The 26,948-nt window shown below is 44.9% G+C and overlaps 1 protein-coding gene across 4 annotated transcripts in view; it reads left to right on the plus strand.

Annotated features, from left to right (window-relative positions):
• Positions 1-2,178: 2,178 nt before the first annotated feature.
• tnksa (tankyrase, TRF1-interacting ankyrin-related ADP-ribose polymerase a) overlaps positions 2,179-26,948 on the plus strand; it is a 106,355-nt gene continuing 81,585 nt past the window's right edge. For 2 of the 4 annotated variants that reach the window (XM_042058587.1, XM_042058588.1), the window contains exons 1-3: positions 2,181-2,958; positions 3,776-4,000; positions 16,583-16,678. In XM_042058587.1, coding sequence (XP_041914521.1) covers positions 2,511-2,958; positions 3,776-4,000; positions 16,583-16,678 — 769 coding nt within the window. In that variant the 5' untranslated portion in view covers positions 2,181-2,510. Of the gene's footprint in view, positions 2,959-3,775; positions 4,001-16,582; positions 16,679-26,948 lie in introns of all 4 variants that reach the window. The other 2 variants (XM_042058589.1, XM_042058586.1) reach the window with 2 other exon arrangements.

Consider the following 26,948-nt stretch of genomic DNA (forward strand, 5'->3'; position numbering starts at 1 on the left):
CTTGTGAGTGAAAGCAAAAACATTTGAAATAGAATACATTATCCTGTATGATGGACATAGGTGCACTGCACTTGATGGTGGACACATTATTATCAACTCCAAATCAAGATTTCAATCCCATGCAGTTATGAATAAATTATGGTTATGGTCATGATGCAATATTGTCTATGTCAATCATATGACACAAAATAAAGGGACAACATCGGGAGTGTCCCACCGTCTTATTAACCACTAACAAATCGTCGATCTCTCTCTCTTCATCAAATCACTGATTTAGCTCTGATGAAAGCAATCAAATTGCAAAACTGCATTTGGCCCACAATTCATGCCATGACTTAATACCAAGTCAGTGATTGATGAAAAGATCACCTAAGGTCAAGGAGAGGTGTAACAGTGACCTGGTAAACATCAGGTGGTAACGTGCAGACTGAGCCTACTGTTGGATGACTATAAATAACTCCTCTCTGAATGGTCGGCTCTGACAGAAGTGGACAGGCCAAACACACAGAGAGGTGGTGCAATATGCTTATAGTCATTACGGAGAAGAGGTTGTGCTGGGCATATATATAATACATAGTTTAGAATTTTAATCTAAAGCATATGATTTCTGTCAAATTGGTAAAGACTAAGATATGTAAAGGCAAAAACCTTTACAATAATTATCAGTTACAAATAGGTGACCCCAGGTCATCGATGCAGTACAGAAATACTATATATTTGAGATATATATAGATATATGCTTTTTCAATCCTGAAGGAAATGTTGGAGTTATGAATTTTGGAGTTGTGGTGTATTGAGATAGGAACAAAGGGGGACAGTGCATCCCACGAGACAGATAGCTTATGTCAGTATTATGTCTTACATGCTTAAATGAAAGCTGGCCATTATACAGTAGTCTCCCAGATGGCAAAATCAGATTTTGGACCACTAGTGACTTGCCGCCGGTGGTCTGCCATTTCTGTTTCACAGTTGGACCACCATCACCTTTGAAAACTTGTTGTGAATAAGAAAAAGAAATATGAAATGTTATTAAATTGAAGAAGGAAGTATAACCCAATAAATAAATAAAAATTGTTTGGACCAGCATGTGAAGAAAGCATAGTGGCAACACTCCCGTAAGAGACTGTGGAAAAAGATGGCAGCGCTTTTCCATGCCAGTTTCTGGGTTATGTAGACAATTTTGGAACTGAAAACTGCCAATCACTTGGTCAGTGGCCCATGAGTTACTTAAGCAATATAGCACGAGTGAGAGTGGGGTTGGTCATGGATATTCCCACGGGTGTTGTTAGGCCGTAGCCACGAAGCCGGAGGCCGAGTGGCGCAGGCAACAACAGCCGTGGGAATATCCATGACCAACCCCACGATCACGAGTGCTATATTGCTTTTATACAACAATTCTACCACAAACTAAATAATCTGAAAACACCCCAATATTGTTTAAAAATGTTAATTTCGACATCGTTCTTACGCATCAAAAAACAGTTCCCTTTTCAATAGACAGCGTCTTGGTTGCTAGGTAACCAACATTCCAGATCCCTCTTTACGGGTCTTTGTGGTTTACGTGTCTTGAAAGAAATGTTGAAAGTCGGGCTGAAATCACATTCATATCTAGCTTTGCTGCATGCATGTTACAAGGACACTGGGCCATGTTATGTAAGGGACATGGTACTGCAAAAAACGGAAACATAGCACATTGCAGAACCAATCGATTTCTGACACGATGCTAGGCACTTTAGCAGCGGTTAGCTAACTATGCTAACGTTAGTTATCTACAAGTCTCCTCCAAGTGACAATCATATTATAGGCCCTACACAATGCTGGCAATGCTGAGAACAATTAGCATCCTCATTTATCTTACTTACATTGAGTTGGCTGTGTAGCTTAATCCACAGATGTGGTGAAGCACTGTTTCGTTATGGTTTGCTAAGGAGTAACCCATTGCTTAAAATAGTGGAGAGCTGGGATGAGAACATTGTGTCGCGGAGTGATTTATTATTAGCCGTGCAAAGTCTGAGTTGAAATGTCCAGGGATATTCCAACTCATGGAACGTCTCTCGGCCAATCAGAAACAAATAAATAGTTCCATAGAACCCAATTGTTGTATAATAGATTACACTCTCCTGCAATAAAGCCATTCAGCACAGGTTTTTGGAACTATTGATCGTGTGGTGGCGACATCAGTGTCGCAACTCTCTCTTTCTCTTTGGATTGATTGGACCACAACTGGCATGAACTACACCACAGCATTACCACAGCATCACCAGATAGCCTACCCCCTATCACATGTTGACTGGTCTGGACTGGATTGCATTTCTATGATGTTCTCAACTTTAAAAGAAAACAAAAGAGCATAACATATTACTATGAATAAAATCAAGTATTATGTAACTGGCACTCCATGAAATAGGCCACCTGTGTGCGCCATTGGAGTGCGCTGTAACTCAAGACCGGAAGTTTCCCTCCCACTCCCCGGAAGTTCAACAGAACTATTTTTGTTGCTAGAGGGACTGATGAAAATGGCGGCGTCTCGTCGCTCATCCCAGCAGCAACAATCAAACCTTTCATCCCCACCACGACCCTCTACACATACTCTAACTCCTCCGGGATCACCCCCAGTGTCCGGAGGGTCGACAGCATCGCCTGTGGCTGGGCCCGAGCAAGAGAGTGTCGTTGATCCGGAGATAACTCCGGTCTCCCCCGACCTCCCTGCTCCGGCCCTGAGCAGTAGCAGCTCTACTAGCTCATCCACAGCTGGCGGTAGCAGCAGTGGCTCCAGTCCGGATTCAGGCAGCACCAGCCCTGGAGGCGGCGGCTGTGGGACCAGTGGAGCCTTTCGGGAGCTTTTCGAGGCCTGTCGCAATGGGGACGTATCACGGGTGAAGAGACTGGTGGATTCGGTTAATGTGAACGCTAAAGACATGGCTGGTCGTAAATCGACCCCGCTGCATTTTGCTGCAGGTAACTGTTAAGTTTCTATCGTGTTTCTTCAACGAGTAAGCAGTTTTGCAGACCAGGTAGCAAGCTAGGTAGCTGGCTAACTAAGTTTTGTGAGAACTAGCTAGCACGTCCAATTAAATGGCCGATTGCTAGCAAAGCATCGTTGCTGTTTGTCGAGAGTGGTTTGTTTTGGTTTTTCGCAATTAGCTGCCCTCAGCAGTTGCTACCGTAGCTACCGCTAGCTGTGGCTAATGTTTTTGAACCCAGCGTCATACAATACAATCAGGCTATTCATCTTATTACTTATGATAAGAAACATAAAACAAAAAAACCATACTCATTCAAGTTGAATTAGAGATGCTAGCGTCTGGAGGAATTTTGCTATTTCAATGTAGACCCTTCGAGAGAAGTTTTCAGTAGAGAGAATTTATTGTAACGTTTGGCTTTTCAAAAAGTTAAAAGTGTGTGGACGTTAGCTAGCATTAAGATCTGAATCTTTGAAATATCTTTAAAATCTCTTAAATCTTTTGTCAGTAACTTTAACATAAAGGAAGACAAGCCGATGCAAGCAAAACTCTTTGTGGTGCATTTGTGATGGCTTTCTTTTATAGCGAATATTACTGTAGTAATAGAAAGCTAATACAGCCCAAGTCTAAGTTTAATCTAAGTAAAGTAAATTAATTTAATTTAATTTAACCTAATCTCACATGTATGAAATTAGATCAGTTATACAAATGCATGCAACGAGAAACATGTCAGAATGACTTTAAATTATTTACTACTGGTCATTGTTAGTAAGTGAGGAGACTAGAACTTCATATCCTCTGAAACATTGCAGGTTTTGGGAGGAAGGACGTTGTGGAGCATCTCCTTCAGACTGGGGCAAACGTCCATGCCCGTGATGATGGTGGTTTAATTCCGTTGCATAATGCCTGCTCTTTTGGCCACGCTGAGGTTGTCAGTCTGCTGTTATGCCAAGGAGCTGACCCAAATGCTCGTGATAATTGGAACTACACACCACTGCACGAGGCAGCCATCAAGGGCAAAATTGATGTGTGCATTGGTAAGTTCTCTTCATTTTCTATATTGACAGATAACATGTGATGCTGATGTAGCACTCAAATCATTGAGTTGTGTCTTACAACACTTGGGGCCAATCTCAATTCTCTGTTTTACCCCTTCCCCTATCCCTTCATCTTACCCCTAGCCCTTGTCCCTCGAAACCGAGTGGCAAGACATAGGGGTGAAGAATATTTCCCTTGGAAATGAGATACCACTAGCCAACCATAAGGGAGAGCTGGATGATTGAAACACTTGAATTAACGTAATTTACAGAGATCGTACCACACTGAAAGCTAATATTTTGTCACTAGCAACCTGTCTTCTGTCAAATAGGCTATCATTGCATTTTCAGCTCGGAATAAAACCGTTCAGGAATTATTTCAACAACAGCAGAACGTCCCTATGTTCGTTCGCAGCCTACCTTCTGTTCCGGGTGAATGAAAGATAGATAGATAGATAGATACTTTATTGATCCCCAGGGGAAACAGGGATGGGGGACAAAATAAACATGCAGTTTGCTATGTAAACATCCCACAACTCCTTCGATATTTTACAATAATATCCAAATGGTCGTTACTTGACATCAGAAGCAATCGGTACCTGTAATAGCCTATGCGAGGAGTCGGCAGCAGTAGGCCTATGCAGCATATCGGACGAGCGGTAAACAAGTTCAGCGAATTTAGCTGCTGTTGGACTTTACATTTCTGACATGGTATGCTGCCAATTCGCGGGGTAGACATGGAAATATGTAAAATGCGAGACATTCGCGCAAATAATGATGTGCTGTTAACATTCACAAAACAGGCGATTTTTGAAAACTTCCTCGTGAAGAACAGGACCTTCAATATATGGTCACAAGATTGAATACAACATAAAATTACCATTTTAATTTTATAATCCTTATTAATGCCAACATTTCATGTCAATGAATCTCTCGGTGTGCTTATTTTTCCGGTGTGAGCGTTGTATGTTGGGTATTTCTCTTACCCCTCGGTTTCAAGTAAGCTCCCGATCTTACTTGGTTTTAAGGGGTATCTACCCCTTGCCCTTATCCCTACCCCTCGATCGAAATGAGAATTGAGAGCCCTTCGTCTCACGTGCACGCGCAAAACTAAGGGGAAGGGGGAAGGGGTAAAATAGAGAATTGAGATTGGCCCTTGTTGTATATGTAAGCTTAATCATTGTTGATTGTCATTTGGGTTCAGTTTTTATGAAGAAGGATATGTTGTATTAAAAATGTAGGTGTACAAACATTGCTGTGGAGAAAGTTTGAGCTATTGCGTGTGGCAAGCTACGAAGAAAATCACACAGTAACTATTTGTAGATGCATGCCTCGCAACACTCATTCACTTCTCTAACCCTCTTTCTTCAGTGCACTAGCAGTTCTTGGGTGTGTTAACTTACTGTAATTCGGGGACACTTCTCTCTGTCTGAGGAATCTATCTAATAGGCAGGGTTCCCACGGGTCATGGAATTTCTAGAATTTCATGGAATTTTGCAATGTCTATTCCAGACATGGAAAGTCAGGGAATTTGATCATTTTGGGCCAAAGTCATGGAATATCAGGGAATTTTGTTGTAGCAGTTTAAAATGTACATGTCAAAATACATTAACACACAAATATTTCCTCACAGAACTGATGTATATCTGGTTATTAGCTTTACTGCTTGCTTGAGTGGCCCAACTTTGTTCCTTCAGTGCCCATTTATTTATCTCCAGCTCTATAAAAATAAAAGATTCATGAACGCTATGCGGCTGCTTTGAAACTATTGGTCGGTATATTCGATATTGTACCATTTATTGTATAATAAGTCATGGGAATTCAGGTTTTTTGTCAGGGGAAGTCAGGGAAAAGTCATGGAATTTTACATTTGACTTAGAGTGGGAACCCTGAAAAGGGTTCTGCTGCTTTGAAACTTGCAATTTCTCAAAACTTTCATCGTTCAATATCACCTCTCTGGCTGTAATTTATTTTACACACCAGTGAGCAAAGATTTGATTGTTTTGTGTGTAAGCTTGGAGCTGTGCTGCTTGGCAAAGTGAAGATAATGACTTGCATAGCTAGACTGTTCTATTTTCTTTATATAAATAAGTTTAACAACTTGTTCCATAAGGTATGTCTGAATCCTCAGTTATAATGTCCTGTCTTGTAATCGTCTTGTTGAATTCCATGACATGTTTGTGTCACAATTATAGGGCGGTTAGTTTAAAGCTAGCACAAGACAAGATAACCCGCATACGCAGTGTACTCCCACAGCTCAAACTTCCTGTGTAGAGCAGCCTGTTTTGGTCCTAGTGGTGCCCAAGTATTCCCAAAGGTAGTCTTCTGACCAGGCAGTTGCTCCTCTTAATCAAGTGGTAGTTGAACGTAAGAGTTAATAGTTCTTAATAGGCTCAATTCTTTGGTAGATAAATATACCCACCTTGCCAGCCTCCACTGTTGGCAGGGCTAAACGGTAAGGTTTTCTGGGTGATAGTGATGTTTCTGGGATACCTTGCTTTCAGTGTTTTCTTTTACTTTTTTGGCAGTGCGTGCTTTTATTAGATATGTTGACACAAGTCAGTTTGTTCTTTGTGACAAATAAAGGATGGTTAATAGTGCAGACGTGAAAACCAAAACAAACAAATAAACCATAAAGTCTTGTTCTTTTCCTGTAGAGTTCAAATCTGTAGATGAAGTTTTGACCAACGCCAGTATGGCTGTTTGCTTGCACAAGCTGCGTCAACAAAACTAGAAAAAAAAAAATCCTGCCATGACAAATATTTTTGCTTCCCTCCATTCACAGTGAACACAGGCACCTCAGTGTTTAGCTTCTCCGTTGCTGCTGCTACTGCCGCTGCTATCGAATCCACCTACTGCAGTCCTCCAGCGGCCCTCACTGACCCCACCCTTTTGTGAGGCGAAGCAGAGGCTGTCCTGGAGGAACGTCACGTTAGAGCTCTTTCACCGCCGCTGACACCGGACTCGCTCGCTGACCCTCCTCCAGCCCCTCTGCTCTCCGCTCGTGACCTTGCTTAGTTTTGTCCAAAGCGGAGGAGCCTATTTGTTTACCCGCGCAAAAAAAACCCCAACAACATTTATCCATCCGACCGTTTATCTGCACACTGGGCCGGCCGTGTTTCTGTGTTGTTGTTTGCGGCATATGAAAGCATGTTGTGTGAAGGACAGGGAGGCGGAAGGCTTCGTTATTGTGCCTAATGAACTGTGGAGGTGCGGTTCATACGTTATGCATGCATGTCTCCCACAGCTGCTTTAATGCACAACAGTGTGTTCTTCACAAGAGCAAAGAAAGGGAGACTCTCCAGCTTCCTCCCACAGCCTGACTCACATTCTAAGCTGTTTTGCATTTAGTACATTTTAAAGGTCCCTTTTCATAAAATAACTAGCTGAACTTTGCAGTGCATTGAAGGGATTGGAACATCTCTCCCTGGCATTTAAACCCTTTACCTTGTTGCGTTGTGTGGCACCAATTCAGCCACTGCTGCTGCCTGTGTGCACATTCTTTGAAAGGGCTCCGTCCAGTGAGTATTTGACCAAGATCCACTGTGTCCCGAGGCCTAAAATGTCTACACTGCTAAGGCATGGTTAGTTACCCGGAGCTTCCACATGTTGAGTGCAGTGGGTTTAGTCCTCATATCTGGAGGTTGTGTACTTTTTTTTTTTTTTTTTTTTTTTTTTTTTAAAAAGCTCAAGTTATTGACCTGAAGGGGGATGAAATGTCCTTTCCAAGATAAAGGACATTGCAAATGTCAAGGTCCTCCTTCCCTTCCATCCTCTCTCTATTTTTGTTTTGCATCCGTTTATTGGAAATGTGGAGAAAGAGAGGGAGGGAAAGTGAGGGGCCAAGTTAATGCGCTTAGCTCTCCTGGGAAATCCTTTTATTCCTAGCCATTGAGTCAGATGAGCGCAATGGGTAGTGTCGTGAAGCCTTGGACTCGAGAGAGTCTCCAAGCCCAGATAGAGTTATAGTCCACAGCCCCATGCACAAAGATGGCTTCCAGGGCATCTGCTTCAATGGTACATTATTTATTTATAAATCAAGATATTATGGATATATTCAGTTGCACATCTTGCAGTTTGAATATATTTAGTGAAATGCAAGTGTCGTTTAGTACAGTTTTTTGTGAGATATTTTGCCACATTTGATCTGTTCCCTTTGAATGGCAGAAGATGCTGCACCAGTCGAGAGCATGTGGCATTTATCCATGTGTCTAATTGCATATTTTTTCATTCAGTGCTTCTCTGTGAAATCATCCCTCTCCCAACAGCTGTTGGTCATATAAGCTTAGTTCATAGCAAATGGCGAAGACTTAGGCAAGGCTCAAGTGACACTTTGTGTTCATTTGTTGGGCATTATTGGGTTCGGCTGCTTATTTGATTCACTTGTGGTCTTCGAATCCAGACCTCCAGTTGAAGATTCACATTTATGTGTTCCAAGATAGGAATTGTTGCAGATTGTGCCCTGTTGACACTGAGCCTATTACCCAAGTTTTGCTGGCACCAATCAACACCAATTTGAGTTTCATAGGCGAATGATTGATGAGCCAACTGGTCACTGTGGAAATGAACTGTAAAGTTTGGTCTCTAATGCAATCAGTGTTTCCTCTAGATTTCTCAGCAGCGGGTGCTGGCCAGTAAACAACCCCCCCCCCCCCCCCCAAACATACCTAGACTGAATATCAAAAGGTCATTGATATTACATTGAAATAAATGGACTCTTCATTTTATTTGTTTATCATCTTTATTAAACTCTATTTACACACCATGCAGTACCGCTGAGTAATTACTTACAGCTAAAGCTGTTTTGACCTATAGTAAGAATAACGGGAGGGTCTGGAGATTTTTACTATTTAGGCTGTGTATTGGCACCTCACCAACGTGAGTAGTTGATTTGAATGGAACATCTACAGTGTTACAAACAGCCATTCCCTGAACCTGAGGGTGTCTGTCATACAGATCTACGGTCTGCTATTCAGATATATCACAACGTTAAGCGTCCTCATTAATCAGTCAGTCAAAACAGCTATTTCACATTGATGTAAAATATAAGATGATTAATTATGTCGTGGCAGTCTCTGAGACTCTTTTTTTTTTAATGTGGTGTGCCAGTCAAAAAGAAAAACAAAGAATGCCCCCACCCCCACCCACACACATTTCTCTGGTTATTATGAATTGCAATTTACAGCAGTAGCAATCTTCTTTGGGTGATGAGCTAGAATAAGATGAGTTTGTTTGTTGATTTTCAGATGTAATATCTTCTGAATTTAATTACTGTGGCTCCTGAGCGCTATTATAAATATCTTCCAATATATGGCTGTAATGTCTTATATTAGGCAGCCTAGGTGGTTGTCAATGTCCTTTGAAATAAGTTTAGCACATTTTGGAACACTGTCAGTCATTCATCTTGTACTCTTTTAAATAGCAGTTTCCTTCCCCTCCTTAGCTTTCCTCAGGAGAAGCGTTCTTTGAAATGTTTTCACTCAATATTTACAGCACGTTAAAGGTAGAGTCTGTGAGTCTAATCCAACATGTGTTTTGTCCGATGTTTCTCACTGTCCTGTAACTGTCTTTGTAGTGAGTGGCTTCAAAAACTCTGGTGTTTGTACACAATTCTTCTGCTTTAAATGGGAAACAAACAAACATCAAGCCATAAAATATTCCAGCCAACCGACTCATTGCTTCAGAAGCATGGAAATCAAATTGTAGGCAAATTGTATTGGCTGTTGATCTTAAAGTCAGCAACCCTATAGACCAGAAGGGCAGACTCTGCCTTCTTGTTCTGCTCAGTATTCATTCTGTTGCGTGCAGAAGGATTGTTTTTCATTATCTCTCTATTTGTTCCTTTTGGGAAAAAAGAGCTGTCAGATTTCCCAGGCAACAGCGTGTACAATAATGTGTTCATAGAATTTGTCAGAGAAATAATAACCAAAGTGTTGTGGATGATTTGTCAAGTTACCTGTTGCGTGTGTGTGCACATGCTTCTGTATGTGTGTGATGCGAGTATTTTGACAGGGCTGTCACCAGCCCAGACATAGATCAGTTTCTTCGTCGTGACTGTCAGGTGGTAAATTGGGCTCTCTGAATTGATCTTTCGCTGTGGCACTTATGAGTGATCACCCGCAGCCTGTCAGCCTCATCATTACAGCCGTCTGCTTGCCCAGTAAAGAGCCCTCAGCGATGGGGGTCGAGGTGAAGCGCTCGGAGTGGAAGAATCGGGGAGGGTTGCATTCAGATCTCCTAAATCTAAATCTAATCTATTCCCCTACAGTATTTTAGTCCATGGAAACTTGTATGTGATTGAGGGGGTCTGTGACTGACTTTGGTTATTTATTTGCTGTAATGGTCCAAAGGCTTGTGTAAGTTATAAGGAGTGAGAATGCGTGGGTTAGGAGCTTTTCCTGGGCTGTCTTGTGTGCGGACTCCCTTTATAACCGACACCGGAGCAGAAGAGCAGATTTTATCTCCCATTGCCATTTTGAACACAAAGCCCTGTGGCCGCCTCTGTTTGTGTCCACTGGTATTCACGTCAGTGGCTCTTTTCACACAGGCTTCCTGTAATGCATTCGGCCCCCTCGGCTGTGTGTGTGTGTGTGTGTGCGTGTGTGTGTGCGCCTGCGTGTGCGTGTCCGTGCGTGGGTGTGTCAGAGATCCTCCAGTGGTGTTTAATGTTAAAACCCGGACTGAAAACGAGTAATAGTGCCTCTGCTCTGGCGTTCCTTTGGTGCTGGGCTGTAGAGCGGTTTTTGGGGCTGCCATTTAAATCATGGGAATACCTGTCAGAGAAGCTATTGTGGCAGCGCCTAACTGCTGCCTTTGTTGGTGCCATTCAACTACGTGGCGGGGGAAAAAAAAAAAAGACAGCTCTTGACTGGTTTTGTGGCTCTCGGGTGATGGCAGGCTGAAAGCGTTTGTTCAGACTCCCTGATTGGCACTGAGGGAGCTCTTCATTCTTCCGCCCATCCCAGCCCAGCGCAGTGCAGTTCATGGACGAGTCAACCGGAACAAACCGACTATCCATGTGTGCTGCCAAGTTCCCTCTACCTGATTGCTCCGCACACAAGTAGAATTACTGTGAATGTAACAGATTTAAAGTAATGTGTGTAAGTAGATTATGTTATGTTACGTTGCGGAGATTGAGATTGCACAGAGGTCCTATGCAAACAAAATGGGACAATGCAAGCGGCACGCTGGTGGATTCACTTGCCCACTGGGGCAGCTAATGAATTTCTAATGCTCTCACTCCTCGACTGTGTGTGTGTGTGTGAGCTGCCAGAAATGTTTCCAGCCTGATGCCAGCTCTCATATATAGCTCTCTCTGCAGCAGCAGTCACCAATACAGAGTGCTGGCAAACCTGGCTGGCTAGGTTGTTGTTGGCATAGAATAGCTATCGCCAGGATTAGTTCATTTTCCGTTGTATCTACTTTCAGTGTTTTTTTTTTTTTTTTTTTCTTTTTTAATTTTTTCATAAATATAGCCTAGCTAACGATCCAGCCAGATCCCCTAGCACAAACAGCCGTGCCTTTCTGTGGAAGGACATAATATGAACGCAGTCAAGGTCAGCTCCCAGGGTGCATCAGCGTTTATGAAATGGATGTCCTCGGTGCAGGGCGAGCGCGCGAGCAAGCCACTGTGGAGGGAGCGGCGCCTGCTAAATGGCTAAATGTAATGTAATGTAAATGTAATGATGATGATGATCAGCGTTTTGCACCATGAATAAGTAATGGGCATTAGTTGTGCTAATTAGGGGTGCTGGTGTTGGGGCATTAATTACTGTGTCTGCTTGTGCGGAGCGGCGCAGGGGCCCAATGTGAAACTAGAGGTCGCTGACTGCCAGTCTCAAAGCACTAAGGTTCTGGTGTGTGTCTGTGTGTGTCTGTGTCTGTGTCTGTGTGTCTGAGAAAGTAAAGTAATGAATCTCCACACAAACAGTGTGAGTTTGAATCAATCTTCACTCAGTACAGAGCACTGTGGTAGAGTGATGTGCCCAACACAGTAAGTTTCCAACACACACACACACACACACACACACACACACACACACCCCTAAAGGCTCTTCATCTCATTTTTGAGTGGTGTATGTGTGATGCATTGCTCCTCTCACCTGTGGCCTCCTCCTGTCACACACATCTCTCCGTTAATCCCCCCCCTCCCAGAGCCCTGTCATAATGGCCCCCGCTCCCCGTCTCACGGGGCAGCTCCCATTAACCCTCCATCAGTGACGCGCTGGAGTGGGTGCCTGGAGGGGCACCGTCAGCCAGCTGCTGCGTCGGCAGCTCCGCTCCGCTCCGCACATCTCCTCTCGCCGCGCTGCTGCGGATCCTCTTAGCCGCCACCGGGGCTGTCGCTGGTCTTCACACCTGTGTGGAACCTGCTGGGTTGGTGTGATTTTTTTGGTGGAAATGGGTTTTACACCCCCTAGAATGGGCACGTACACACACACACACACTTACACACTTACACACACTTACACACACAGGGAGGCTGAGGCATTCCACATGCATAAAAGGTCTTCAGTCTCAACATATATTATATTATAGACCTGTCTATGTCTGTTCTCAACAAACAGCTGTTGCAATAAGCAGCATCTTGTGTAGTATTTAGATAGATGCTTTCTTCATTGATCCCAAAGGACATTTTATAGTGCTGTTTTGCTACTTGTCACACTTTGCGTAGTCTAGGCACACACACACACACCTGTTCCTTGTTTCCCCGCATCGGTTCTCGTGGCTGGTAGCGGTCGTGAGTAAGCCTTGGGAGCGGGCGAGTGATTGGCGGGGCTGCGCACCGGGGGCCCTATCAGGCGCAGCTCTGGAGGCTCGCTGGCTCTGACGCGCGCACCTCTGATGGATAGGCCAGCTGTCATGAGGTGCCAGCATGAATCTTAATCGCCGCCTTCGCCCCCACCACCACCCCACCCCATCCCACCCCACCACCTACCCTCCAACCCAACCCAACCAAGCCTCTCCTATCAGCCCATCTTCCCCCAAACACAAACACACACACACCCACACACACACACACCAGACCCCCATTCAATACCGCCTCCCCCTCCAGCGCCTGCTTTATGCAAATGCGGCACGGCTTTTAGCGCATATTAATTCCTGCAGGAGGAAAGGCTGAGTTTTGCGGCGGCATCCATTACAATGTTGTTTTCTTTATTGGTTTTTAATTTGTCCTTTTTTTCCCCCCCGTGTGCCTGAAACGCTACCGGCACCTCACTGTAGAGCGTCTCAGCTGAGACGGTAGCAGGGGATAGGAGGCTGGGCTCTTTTGCCATGCGCTCACACAAAACCACCAGCCATCTTTGATCAGTCTGTGAGTCATCATGATATATTCAGACAATATTATCAAACTCCTATAGTGATGGAAATGAAGCTAAATCTGGTACAAAGCATATTTTCTCCTCTTGTGATTAATGCATTTAGTAGCCTACATGGTCCCTGAAAGAAACAAAGTTGATAAATGAAAAACTAAACTAAACTAAACTTTGTTTGTAATACCTATATAGAGGAGATGATGAAAGTCGGAGGCTGTTGATGTGAAATCTTCTCAGCGGGGAGCACACCTGTTTAATTGAGTTAATTGGGGCGCGTGTTGAGCAGGAGGTGAGACTCTGTTGAACTCGTGCAGTTAGTGAGGTGAATTTTTATGCCGATTTCCCCCAGGGTGGAGCATTGCAAACAGAGCCGTCTCTGTGCCCATGATGTGATATGCCCGCAAGCCGCAGGAATCAGATGATGGATGAAGTTTAATAAGATCTCCGTGGCTTGCCACTTTATTGGTTAGGAATGGGATTCGGAGGAGAGTAGAATCAGTGGCAATGATATGGCCCCCTTAAACAACCCCCATCTAGCCTTGTAGGTAGAGCTGTGAGTGTTTACATAGTGCATTTCAGTTGTCTTCCACAGCATTTTATTGAAGACTTGCAAACCCATTTAGACTCATGTCATTTCCACAGTGCTTGTGTTCTTTTGATCTGTGAAACAACATGTACATGTAGCTTTTGGAAATGCAAATATGGTTTGGCAAATGTGGTCTGGTTGGTGAGCTTTTGCTTGTAAAAGACATGGCTTTGGGCAATGTTAATACTGCGGCCCTGTATTCCTGAGCCCTGAGGATCTTTGAAATGAGTCCAGCCGTCTCTGTCTGGAGCGGTCACCTTTCATGTAGCCCTCCTCTGACCATCGAGCCGGAGGCAGCAGTAGCAGTCGGTAGCTCTTTTTTGGATCAGTTGCCCCCGGTGAGCGCTATCTACAAGCCCGCTCAAAATAGCATGTTGGCGTGGTGATGACATTTGACTGTTGATGCAGAGCTTTTGACAGCCCACAACATTATCGAAGCGCGCCGACTGAACTGACTGCGTTTGCCTCTCCTGAGTCTCCTCTTCTGTGAGCTGATTTCTTGCCCGTGCAGCATGTCAGGCTGTGTTTTTTGTAATATATTCATGCATGATACCTGGAAAACAACAGCTGTTTGTGTCTTGATTAGACCCAAGGCTTATGATCATTTTGTGCCATCTGAATTGTCACCCAAACTAAGGGGAATGTTGATCACAGGGAGCACAGATCTAATTTTGAATGGGCTGGAAGCAATTTGTTGGCGTGACATGTACATCGCTGAGATGGAACAGTTGGGGTACACACACACACGCACGGAACCGCAGTACATGCAGGTGCGATTCCTCCTAAACACATAATGAGATCTGAATTTCATGGCCATTCGTTGTATGACACAAATGTTTCCTTTAAATGGAGGGGTGTTGAGGCGTGTGTGTGTGTGTGTGTGTCCATCGCACATGACACAGGCCAGTGTGACTGGCAAGCTGCCCAAAGGAAAAAAACCAAACAAAACATTGAAGCTGAAAAATAGCTGACCTGACATGAGTCATAAGAGAGATGGAGGGAGGGATGGAGATAGAGAACAAGGGAGGGAGGGAGGGAGAGAGAGAGAGAGAGAGAGAGAGAGAAAATGAAACTGAAAATGAGGGGAGGAGAGAGGGAGAGTCACGATGGCATTCATTCAGATTAGCCGTGTGGCTCTCTTCTCACCGCCCAGCTGATGCAGTGTGCTGATTTGTTACTCTGTTGTTACCATGCGAGAAAAAAAAAAAATCCTCCGATCCATGTGTGTTTACAAGCGCCTAGTCCACTCACCGTCGTTGAGGGGCGTGTGCTTTGTCATGCGAATGAGTGAGTGTGTGTGTGTGTGTGTGTGTGTGTGTGTGTGTGTGTGTGTGTGTGTGTGTGTGTGTGTGTGTGCGCGCACGCGCACACTACTATAGCGTGCATGCGTGTGTGTGTACGCGTGTGTGTTTAGCGTATTGAGGACCGTGTGTGTGTGTCTCTCTCCTCAGCTCCGGCTGCTGTCCTAAAGCAGTGACAACAGAAGCAGCAGTGGTGCTACCGGCAGTCATAGCAGTAGCATCGCCGCAGAGAGAGAAAGAGAAAGAACAAAAAGGCTTCTGCGTTTTTAAAGTTATCCTCCCCTAGACTCTCCTCTCCTCCCCCCCCCCCCCCCCCCACGTGTCCCTCGTAGCTGATCCTGCAAGAGAGAGAGAGAGAAAGGGAGGGAGGAGAAAAGAAAGAGAGGAGTGTGTGAGCGCACACGAGGAGAGGAAGAGAAGAACTGATTGAGGAGGGAGATTGCAGGAGGACATTGTTTTTTTCTCTCTCTCATTTTTTTTCCTGAGAAGGGGCGAGAGGAACATTGCCTTTCAGAGAGCGTGTGAGAGGGAAAAGAGAGAGGGAGAGAGAAAGAGAGAGGGAGAAAGAAAGAGAGAGGGAGGGTGAAAGAGGCAGATGAGCGGGGGGAAACCTTGCTGTTCAGGGAGCGCTGGCAGTTTAGGGATGCTGGCCGCTTTAGGTGCGCTGGACTGAGGCGGATTAAAAAGCAGCGCGCTAGAAAACATTCCTCGCTCTTCTCTCCTCTCTCCAGGGGACAAGGAGAGAGGGAGTGTGGGTGTGTGTGTGTGTGTGTGTGTGTGTGTGTCTGTGTGTGTAGAGAGAGGAACAGGCTTTGATATTCCACTCATACCTGAGCGTCTGTCACATGGTCCAGCCTGAAGTCTGACTCTCTCTCGCTCTGTTTCTCTCTTACTCTTTCTTTTCTGTCTATTTTACACTTGCACTCACTCACTCGTTCTCTCTCTCTCTTTTTTTTTGAATAACATGGGTTTGCTCCCTCCTCCTTCTCCCGTCGCTTGCTCGTCTGTTGGGTCCCGCTGCAGCGCGTGTTGCTCCGTCTCTGCCACTCCAGCTCTGAGCTGCGGCTCGTCCGCTGGTGTTGTTGTCGTTACTACTGCTGCTGCTGCTGCCGCTGCCGCTGCCTTCACCGCCTCTGCCTCCGCGGTTGCCGCGAGCGTCGTCGGGGGACTCGGCCGCGCCGCCGGGCCCGGGGTGCGGCGCGCCGTAGTGGGGGTGGGTGTGCGATGTGCGTGTGTGCACGTGCGAGCGCGATGCCCAGGCGAGCGCTGGTGGCCGGCAGCGCCGGCGGAGGAGGAGGAGGAGCGGTAGGCGTCAGCGTCAGCGGGGTCAGCCTGTGCCTGCCCGAGCTCAGCTCTTGCCTCTGTTTCCCCTGCACAGTACTGCTCCAGCACGGCGCCGACCCCAACATCCGCAACACCGATGGCAAGTCGGCGCTGGACCTGGCCGAGCCGTCCGCCAAGGCAGTCCTCACTGGTGAGTACCCACAACATGTTTCTACTCTGGTTTCCTCTGAGAGGGTGTGTGTCTGTGTGTGTACCTGTGTGTGTGTGTACCTGTGTGTGTGTGTACCTGTGTGTGTGTGTACCTGTGTGTGTGTACCTGTGTGTGTGTACCTGTGTGTGTGTGTGTGTGTCTGTCTGTGTGTGTCTGTCTGTGTGTGTACACCTGTGTGTGTACTTGTGTGTGTACCTGTGTGTGTGTGTGTGTGTGTGTGTGTGTGTGTGTGTGTGTGTGTGTGTGTGTCTGTCTGTGTGTGTACACCTGTGTGTGTACTTGTGTGTGTACCTGTGTGTGTGTGTGTGTGTGTGTGTGTGTGTGTGTACACCTGTGTGTGTAGCTGTGTGTGTAGCTGTGGTGTACTTGTGGTGTACTTGTGTGTACATGTGTATATATGTGTGTGTATAGGTTGGGTGGGTGTTAGTGATGGGAGGGTTTTGCTCTTCACCCCCCCCCCCCCCCCCCCCTCCTCACTTCACATTGTACTCCTGCCTTCATTGTCAATCTGTGCTGGTCCACAGTGCTTTGATCGAGTGATCTCTCTCTCTCTTTCTTTTTCTCTTTCTTTTTCTCTCTTTCTCTTTCTCTCTTTCTCTCTCTGTCACTCATTCACTCACACACACACACACACACATGCTCCCAAATACACACTCCTGCGTGCAAGCTCTTTGTGTCTCGCTGCCTTACTCACTCATTGACACACTCACTGTCTCTCTCACTTCTGGCCCTCTGCGCCTGGCACTCAATTTCTCTCTCTCTCTCTCTCACACACACACGCACTCTCTCTCTCTCTCTCTCTCTCTCACTCACTCACTCACTCACTCACTCACTCACATTCTTTTTCTCTCATACATACTCCCTCTAGCTCTCTCTCTCTCTCTCTCTCTCTCTCTCTCTCTCTCTTGCCCTCCTCTCTCATACACACTCCCTCTCCCTCTCTCACTCGATGGCTCTCTGTTTATATTGCCCCTCTCCCCTTTTTTTCTCCTCCACTCTTGCTTGCCAGCAGTGTGTGGTCCAGCAGCTTACCTTACAGCTGCGCATCTTTCTCTCTCTCTCTCTCTCTCTCTCTCTCTCTCTCTCTCTCTCTCTCTCTCTCTCTCTCTCTCTCTCTCTCGCTCTCTCTCTCTCACCATCTCTCCCTCTCACCATCTCTCCCTTCGCCTTGCCATGCCTCGCCTCTCTGGCTTTTTATTTCTCAAACGCGTGTTCAGTGATTACATCTGCTTGCTGTGAGGGTGTAATGGTGTGAGTGTGTGTGAACTGGAATGAGTTTGTGCTTGTGGTGCTGATCCCCTGTGTGCTCTCTCTCTTTCTCACTCTCACTCTGTCTTTTTCTGTCTCTGTCTGTCTGTCTGTTTGTCTCTGCCTGCCTGCCTGCTTGTCTCTCTCTCTCTCTCTATCTCTCTCTCCCTCTCTCTCTGACTCTATCTACTGCCTCTTGACCGTGATCAGAGGCTTGTGTATAATGAGTCTGTGCTGCTCGGGAGCCAGGAGTTCTCTCCCATTAAACACGTCGGCCGCCATGTTTACAGCGCGCCACGGCCCCGCCACCTGTTTACCCTCGCTTTGCATCAGGCGTCCTGTAAAACCGTAAACACCTTTATGAGCGGCTGCTCCAGAGCCTCTTCCTCTCGAGGCCTCACAAAGAGATTAGCACCATGTCCAAATCACACACACACACACACACACACACACACGTGCACATTCATAGAAGCACTTCTCTCAAACCAATACGCAATCATGCAAACACACATTCATACAGGTGCTTAATTCTGTGCACACATGCAAGTGTGCACATTCACTCTCTCTCTCTCTCTCTCTCTCTCTCTCTCTTACACATACACACACACACACACACACACACACACACACACTCTCTAACAGACTTACAAATACACACATTTGGTCACACTTAACTCCTTCATACTGACACACACACCTTCTCTGAACCATGAAAATAATGTTCCTAAAGATTATGGAGGGGAAAAATATTTATTGCTTCAGTTTACACTCCCTGGGGCATAGAAGGGGAATTAAACAATTCCTAATGAAGATGCTTCTCTCACGTTTGCATTACATTTCAGATGAACTCAGAGCGGTGAACAAGTGCACAAGTCTATGAACAAGAAAACCTGAAATTAGATTAGTTCCGGAATATTCAGTTAGCTTGGCCATAACAACACTGACGAGGCAATTAAATAAAATCAGCGCTTCACAGCTTTCTGCAAATGGGGCCATGTAGTTTGTCACAGTCAAATATGTTTTTTATCAGACTGAAACATTCTCTGGCTCTGGTGACTCATTTGAAAAACACCACCCTCCAGATTGGTTATGAAATGAAGTGTTTTAGCCATGAAGCTCACAGTGACAGATGACATGCCCCCTTAATCCTGTTCCCAATCGTTGGCGTTTTCATGACAACTCCCAAAAGCCACCTGTGTTATTCACCCAATATTTAGTCCTTCCATGGCCTGTTCATTTTTAATCCTTTCACATATGAACCCCATTTATATTCCAGTTAAAAACAAACATGATTGGTTATATAATGTTGTTGCTTTCACACACAGTCCTCAATCAAGTAACGAAGCTGCACAGACACCCATAGAGTTTCTAGCATATCCTAGTGTGATGTTACAAGTGAAATTGAAAAGGATTTAGTGTCATCTAGAAAACTAGCCTTCTCGTCATGCAAATATAACTGCTATGTAAGCCATTTAATATGATCTTAAAGGGATATTCCACCATTTGGGGAAATGCACTCATTTTCCACCTCCCCTTGAGTTAAACAATTGAGTTTTACCAGTTTACTTAATTGTTTAACTCAAGGGGAGGTGGAAAATGAGTATTTCCCCAAATGGTGGAATATCCCTTTAAATTACCAGCTAGTAAATCAATTAGACCAACCAGGCTATGGTGTTTGCTCCATAGGTTAATCTCCAATGAAAGAGTCTCTAGCGTTCCAAGTAATCACAACCAATTGTAGATTATGTTTAATGGCTTCACATAGAGATTAAGCAATCATGAGAGGGAACGAAGGGGAAGTCCCTCCCGTCCCTTTGCCTTTCTTGAATATGTTAATTGAACGGTTACTTTTCCCACTCTAGCCTTGGGAGAGGATTACTGTTTGTTGTACTGTGTCGCCAAGGATCAATACACATTTTGACTTTCTCTGTTCCCAAATGACAAAATATCCATAAATAAACATTAAATAAATGTTTTTTTCTCTCTATGAGGGATAATAAAGATTGACACACACACACAAATGATGAGAGGATTTGTCAATCCTGTTGTTACATCACCCCCACACCAAATGCCTCTTTTTTCAAAAATACCATTGTGTAACAAACTGCTAAATCTAAATCCATTTCACAACAAACAAGTGTCTTTTTAAACAGCTTGGGAGTGTTGTTGGTTATGTTTTCCTTTTATTTTTTACCTTCCTCCCAATCTCTTTTCTTTTTTTAATTTACTTTATTTTTTATTCTTTTTTTCAGAGGGCAATGGAAGAGAATATCTCTTACATATCATGCAGGGTGTATAAATAGAACTGGGTCTCTCTCCCCCTCCCTCTCTCTCTTTCTCTTTCTCACACTCTTCCTCTCTCGTCCTCTTCCCCTACTCAGCTGCGAGAGGAGAGAATTCCAGATAATTGTTGCTAAATCGAATTCTCTTATCTGGCCCTGGCTTCTCTCACCTCCACCGTATCAGTGACCCTGCAGCGCCCAGCCTCTCCAGAGACCCTCTCCGCTGATGTTTTACGCAGCGTTTACCTCTTAAAGAAGCCAGATCTCACCCAGATTTTGCCCTTAAGCGTATTCCCCAAACAGACGGATTTGTGTGCATACTGAAACATGCTGCATGATAACTGAGAAGATGATTCTAGCAACTGTGTGCATGTGTGTGTGCTCTCTATGTGTGTTTTCCTCTAGTCTACTCACAGGCAAGTGCATGCTTTAATTGCTATGGTTAATCATGATGTCGTCCAATGAGCCTCCACTTTAGAGCGGCCCAAAGACCCATGCGTGATTTATGAAAATGAAACCTGTGAGCACAGCACGTACGTAGGTGTAGGAATATATCGTAGAAACTAATTTGCAGACAAATTAAAACAGTGGCGAGAAACTCACAGCACAACGATAGTAATTTAGCTCTGAAAGAAAATCCCAGACTAACGTGAAAGAGCAGGCTAACAGGTGTACACCTATTTCAGACATCACCAGGGAAGGTCTACAGCATTCTGTTGCTTCTTGAGTAGCTCATGAGTCTTAAAGAGTGATTGGGCAACGAACAGCGCAGCCATCTGTTTCCACCAACACTGCCAGTATGCATGTCAGGCTTCCTCCCAGTGCCCAGAATGATGCCAAGCAGACTAATTACCAAGTAGACATTGAAGCTAAGGAGACATGACCAATGAAATACTGTCCAATGTAAAAAAAATGGTCCAAGCAGGCCTGGTCCTGCGATCTTCTGTCTCACCAGTTTGCTGTTTCTCACCTGTTGACCCAGTGACGTCAGCCAGGTGCCTGCCACACAACCCACTTCATTGTCAAAGCGAACCACTTCCCTCTGGCTTTTCCATTGGAGAGAGACTGTAATGACGCAAGGGAGGCTAGTTCTGCTGTTGCCTTCCAACGGAAATTGGAAGTGCAAGACGATGAAAGAAATCAGTTTCAGTGCAAGACGATGAAAGAAATATTTCTTTACAGAAATAACAGGCCTTGATGGCTTCATTCCATTATTTTATGATAATTCTAAAGCAAATTCTCTACCTTTTGTTCAGTCAGTTTAGCCTCATTAAGCATTGCATGCATATCTTTCAGATATAACCTATATTAGAGGTTGAGTGATATGTTTTTGTTGTTATAATGCTGATTGTAGATTGGCTTCATTTGTCATTTGGCTTCATTTCATCTAGCTATGAGCTGAATATCCGTCATGCCTGAGTGGTTGAAGCAGTTCAACTCTCCATATCCAGAAGAAAAACTTAACACAGTCCCCACAGTAGTGCGCCACACAAGATGGATAGATTGCTTTGCTGACTTTCCTCACAGTGTTTATAGCTGTAAAAAAAGGGGAGTAGTTGGGAGGTGATATTACTTGGCCCGGCTTTGAGGCTTTCATCATACCACGAACGCGCCGGCCACAGACCGCACACGTTCAAGTGGGTGTGTTTCACAGTCTGTTTCTCGGCCGGTCCGTTCTGTTGCTGTCTCCGTTAAACGTGCATTTCATCTCACTCAGGTGAACAGCTGCTGTCCGCACAGAACGTGAAGAGAGAGTGAGCGAGCGCACACAGCCAGCCAGCCAGTCTGCCTGAGCTAGGCAGACGCAGGTGGGGTTGCGAATACGCCTCTGCGTTAGACTGATTTGCAAGGACACCAGCGGCCGTAAAATTTCCCACACAATGAACAGTAAATTCAGTAATTGCTTAGTCGATGCTGATTGATCGCAGATGTGACACGGCTCAATGGGCTCTCTGGAGCTGGAAATATAGCGACGGGATTATTTTTGGTGCATCAGTATCTTTCCACTGATTGGTCTCACCCTCTGTGCTTTGTGTAGTGGAAAAATACATCTTGAACTTTGTTAGGTCAGGTACGGCTCCACATAAAAGTTTCTGTCCATTTCCTCACCAGGATGATGAGTATCTGCATCGCCCCCTGTACATCATCGCCCCGTCTGTGTGTGCTTTTCATTTACACACGGTCATGCATTAAATCTGTCTCCGAGCAAGCTCCTTTTGCTGGCTATCAGATATAAGATTTTTTATTGACCCATAAATTACCATCTCGTGGAACAAACATCCCGCAGCAGTGACAAATGTATCCACACCTTTCTTTGTTACACATATGTTGTATTTTTTGGGGAGAGAGCCTAGAGCCAACATGTTATCCATAGCTAATTAGAATTAAAACATGCCTGGATAAACAGCTGGCTGTTGAGGTCCCCTGGTGAGTTTTTTGTTGGACGGAACCTGCTTTAACCAAACGGTACCCTCATCCCCACAAACATCCTTATCGTCTCATCACGTGTACTAAGACTTAAGCACATTCGAGCTACTAGCTTTTATTTCCCCCGTTGTATCTTTTTTTCCGCATGATTCCAAATTAATTTGTGTACTAGTGGAATCTAAACAAGATTATGGTATGTTTTTCGAGCCATTTTAATTTGACGGGGAAGTGGAGCATTGGTGGGTTTGGCTGCCGATCAGAGAGCGAGCAAAGAGATCAGGGAGCGATGAGGCTTGGGAGGAAGGAACTGTTTGTGTGCGTGTGCCTGTGTGTGTGTGTGTGTGTGTGTGTGTGCGCAGGATGGGAGGGGGGATAAATAAATGGATGAAGGAGAGATAGAAGTTACGCTGAAGTGCTCTCAAGTTTGCCACCAGATATTTTGCATATCTTTACATCTTTCAGCCTCCCTATCTGCTTCTCCCTCTCTCTCTCTCTCTCACACACACCCCCCTCCATCTCATCTGTTTCACGCAGCTGCGTGTCCCTCGGGTAATTTGCAGCCTCCTCTGTTCGTTTTAGCTGTTTTTTTTTTTTACTCTGAGGGAGAACGCACCTGAAACTTGTATGTATCCCTGTGAATGACAGAGGAAGGTTACTGGAGGTAATTGGCACCTCTTGCCAGCTAATTTAAATGGTGCAAAAGGGAGCTTGAGGGGAGGAGAGTGTTAATGTGCTTCTGATGCTTAGCACAAGATGCAGCAGTCATTCATGTGTGATGCAGCTCGGGCCTTGTCAGTCAGCAAATCATTTGAGGATGGTTGGAGAGCGAGCAATCCATGTTATGTCTGGCAGCCTGGCAAGAAGCTTGCCAATAACTGCATCGGTCATTTATTTTGTCAAATACCTCATGGCATATCAAGGTTAGGAAGACTTGGGCAGGACATCTAAAATGCCAGTGCACTTTTAAAATATTTTCTTTGTCATTACAACTTGATAATGTTAAACTCTAGAGGCAGCCCATTTTCCACTGAAAGGGATGGAAATTTCAAAAGTCTTAGTATAATAGATGCCAAGGCTATACCACAATAATGGCACAAAATAATAGCTTGGTTTGATTGCTAGATTGGTGTGATGTGAATGGGATTGAATGAATGTGAAATGACCACATTCATAAGAGCCAACCAGCACCAGAGAGTGAAGGTTGGGAGATTTTATGAAAAGGTCACAGCAGAAAATATGAAAGTCCCAATGTCTAATGGGTTTCTTGACAGTTTCCAGGAGTTGTGGTGATGACCTATATGTCACTTTATGGTTACGAGCAGTTCCCTGAAAAGAAGGATGTACTAGCACAGATGCTGTTCTTTTGTTTGTCAGCAACCGAAAATCAGGCGTACAAGACATTATCATTAACATCCTAACCTTTAAATATGTCAGCACTCAAATCACTAAGGAGAGAGAGAGTAGGTTGTCACACATCAAAAGCAGTGTGTAGACTTGGTCTTTGTGATTCAAGAATTCACAACCTAACATATCATTAGCTTTTGCCAATGCTTACAGATACTACAAGCTGCATGCATATTGTCTAGAGGCTTTTGTGCACGTCACTTTAAGCATCTGAATAGTACAGTCATTATGACAGCTTGCTGTGTTGTGAACAACAAAGTATCAGAATAAATTAAAACTATACTAAAAGGAATTGCTTGTTACTGTTTTTCCCTAGCGATGCATGTTTAGTCAAGCCTCTGCATAAAAAAAATAAAAAAAACCAAGCCCCCTGTATTTTCTGATTGCCAGGGGGTTCTTGAGGGGGCCTGAGAAAAATGACTCTGTTTATCCTAAGCACGTCTGCCCTGAGATGCAATTCTCTATGGGAGAAAGGCCCGGGCTCCTTGCGTTTCTGAGGATGCATTTTTCAGGAGTGTGCGAAATTCCTGCACACTGTCTTAAGACTGCGAGAAACATTCTGTTCCGTTTCTGCTAAAAACCAAAGGCCAATAGGGCTCCAGGCTCTCAGGCTACTGCTTCCCCTCTTGTGCCCCCTAGCCTACAGAGGAGACTTTAGAGAGCCAGAAAGAAAGTTCCACGGCAAACAAGTTACCCTCGCTTCCAACTAATCTCCTAAATGTTGAACGACAGAAGTTGCTCAGCAGAATGGCAGCCGCTGTGAGTAGGCCAAGGCTGCTTCGTTTCTCGACGACTTCATTATGATTTAATGAAACCGTAATAAGGCACTATTTCATTATTATGGCCCTTGCAGATTGCAGTTGGTCTGGGCTGATTTCAATTTCAAGCTCTCTGCGCTTTGAAATTCACCCCCAGAATCCGAAATGGTGGCCAGACAAGTACAATCTCAGAGAGAGAGAGAGAGGAAGAGAGAGAGAGAAGAGAGAGAGAAAAGAGAGAGAAAAGAGAGAGAAGAGAGAGAGAAGAGAGAGAGAAGAGAGAGAGAGAGAGAGAGAGAGAGAGAGAGAGAGAGAGAGAGAGACATTGTTTTATGGGAGGTAGGCGGCGAGCAAGTAATAATGGATCTGCCTCCCTCGTCGAAGTGCACACTCTGCAGCCCCCTTTGGAGTAACGCTTCAATCTTTTAATTAAATCTACCGCACGCTTTTTGAATCAGTAGGCTTAATTGGAAGATGCCGTGCAATAGAAACAAACACGGACGCCGTCATCCGTGAGTGGAGGGGATGCTTTTCTCCCCTGTTGAGAGATTTGTGGCACTTTTCATCCCCTGTTCAAGTGTCACCACCAAAGGGCATTTTCCTGTGAACCTCCCCTCCTACTCGACCTCTCAGAAGACAAACCCTCATTTAGCCCTTCTCTGCTGAACCAGAGCCAATCACGAAAAAGCAAAGACTTATAAGAATAGATTGTTCTCATTATTTAATACGGATGATGTCTTCATACTTTTATTTCAATACCATCAGCTATTCTATCCAGTGGAAGCTACAAAAATGTTATGAAAACATACAATGCAAAATGTATTTAGTCATTCTTTGTACATCGAAAAAGAAAGACCCAGTGCCTTTTTATGTGGCAAAGTTACCTGTGGCACTGTCTTTGAAGCACTTTTCCCTATTTCAAATAATAGATTAAAGCTTCTGCTGGAACACAGATGCTCTCTTTTGTGTACTCGCCTACTGTGGAGGGGTGCATCAAAAGATGCCCAACGTCAGACGCATAACTCATTAGAGAGCAAGTAACGGTACGTATTCTGAGGTCGTGTATCAACATGTGATATACGACCAGCAGCTTTAGCTTCTCTGATACGTTTTCCCCTGCCATCACTTTTAGACCCTTAAATCTGTCCCTATCTAGAAGATGAGTTGGGCACTCTGTCTGCCAGGGTCAAGGATGAAAAGTTTGACCATTAAATCTCGCTGTCTCTCCCTACTGAGCCACGTCCAAGAGATTTATGTTTTTGTCATAACCGCTCATTTGCAATTTAAGTGCTCCCTTCAGTAAAATGTCAGCATGCCTCATCACGGCCAGCGTTTTTGGGAGCCAGTCCGGAGTCTGGCCGAACGAACCCTGGAAAAAAACCGCAGTATGTCGGATCTCATTGGCATCTTCTTCAGATCTTCTCAGACAAATAGCTCAAAATGATGGCTCATTGTAACCGCAGGGACAGCATTTCTTTTCCAGTTTTTCCTCAGCAGATACTTGTTCTGTCCATGGCCAAATAAGAAGGATGGAAGGCAGACCAGATGTTCAGCCCACCCATCATGAGCTTCCACATGCTAGAGAAGGCAGTCGGAATATTGCAGATTCGTCTGGCACGCAGACAAGTCTTCAGAGGAATCCTCCCCATGGGGTGGTGTTTAGAAAAAGCCATAGCTGTTGGTGAACCCCATGCTTAAGCATGTGCTTAATGTGGAGTGTGATTCTCAAAAGCTTCCTGGTAGCCTCCGGTAGATATGTGCCATACATGCATTTGCATAGATATGCATAATTAGGTGTGAGGTGAACGCCGTGTCATGTGTGCGAATCATGGAGCAGTTTCTCCTTGGGCACAGATCCTCCCCCCTCCCATGTTTCACGTTCCCAGGGTGCACTGTTGTCTGTAGATATGCTCTTTGTGTACTTCCTCCCCGCTCACACTCACTAAAGGTCATTAATATTTTAATCACACTAGTCACCCCTTGTTCATTTTGAGTCGCGTTTATAACAGAGGAGCCCTCCCATATCCATTGTTAATGTCCTTGCTCAACGTCCTCTGTGTTAACTCAATATCATTTTTCTGTGGCAGGACATTGATAGGAACACAATGAAGCCCTGAATGTGCATACACT

Source organism: Alosa sapidissima, chromosome 13 (genome assembly GCF_018492685.1).
Source record: "Alosa sapidissima isolate fAloSap1 chromosome 13, fAloSap1.pri, whole genome shotgun sequence".
Lineage (NCBI taxonomy): Eukaryota > Metazoa > Chordata > Actinopteri > Clupeiformes > Clupeidae > Alosa > Alosa sapidissima.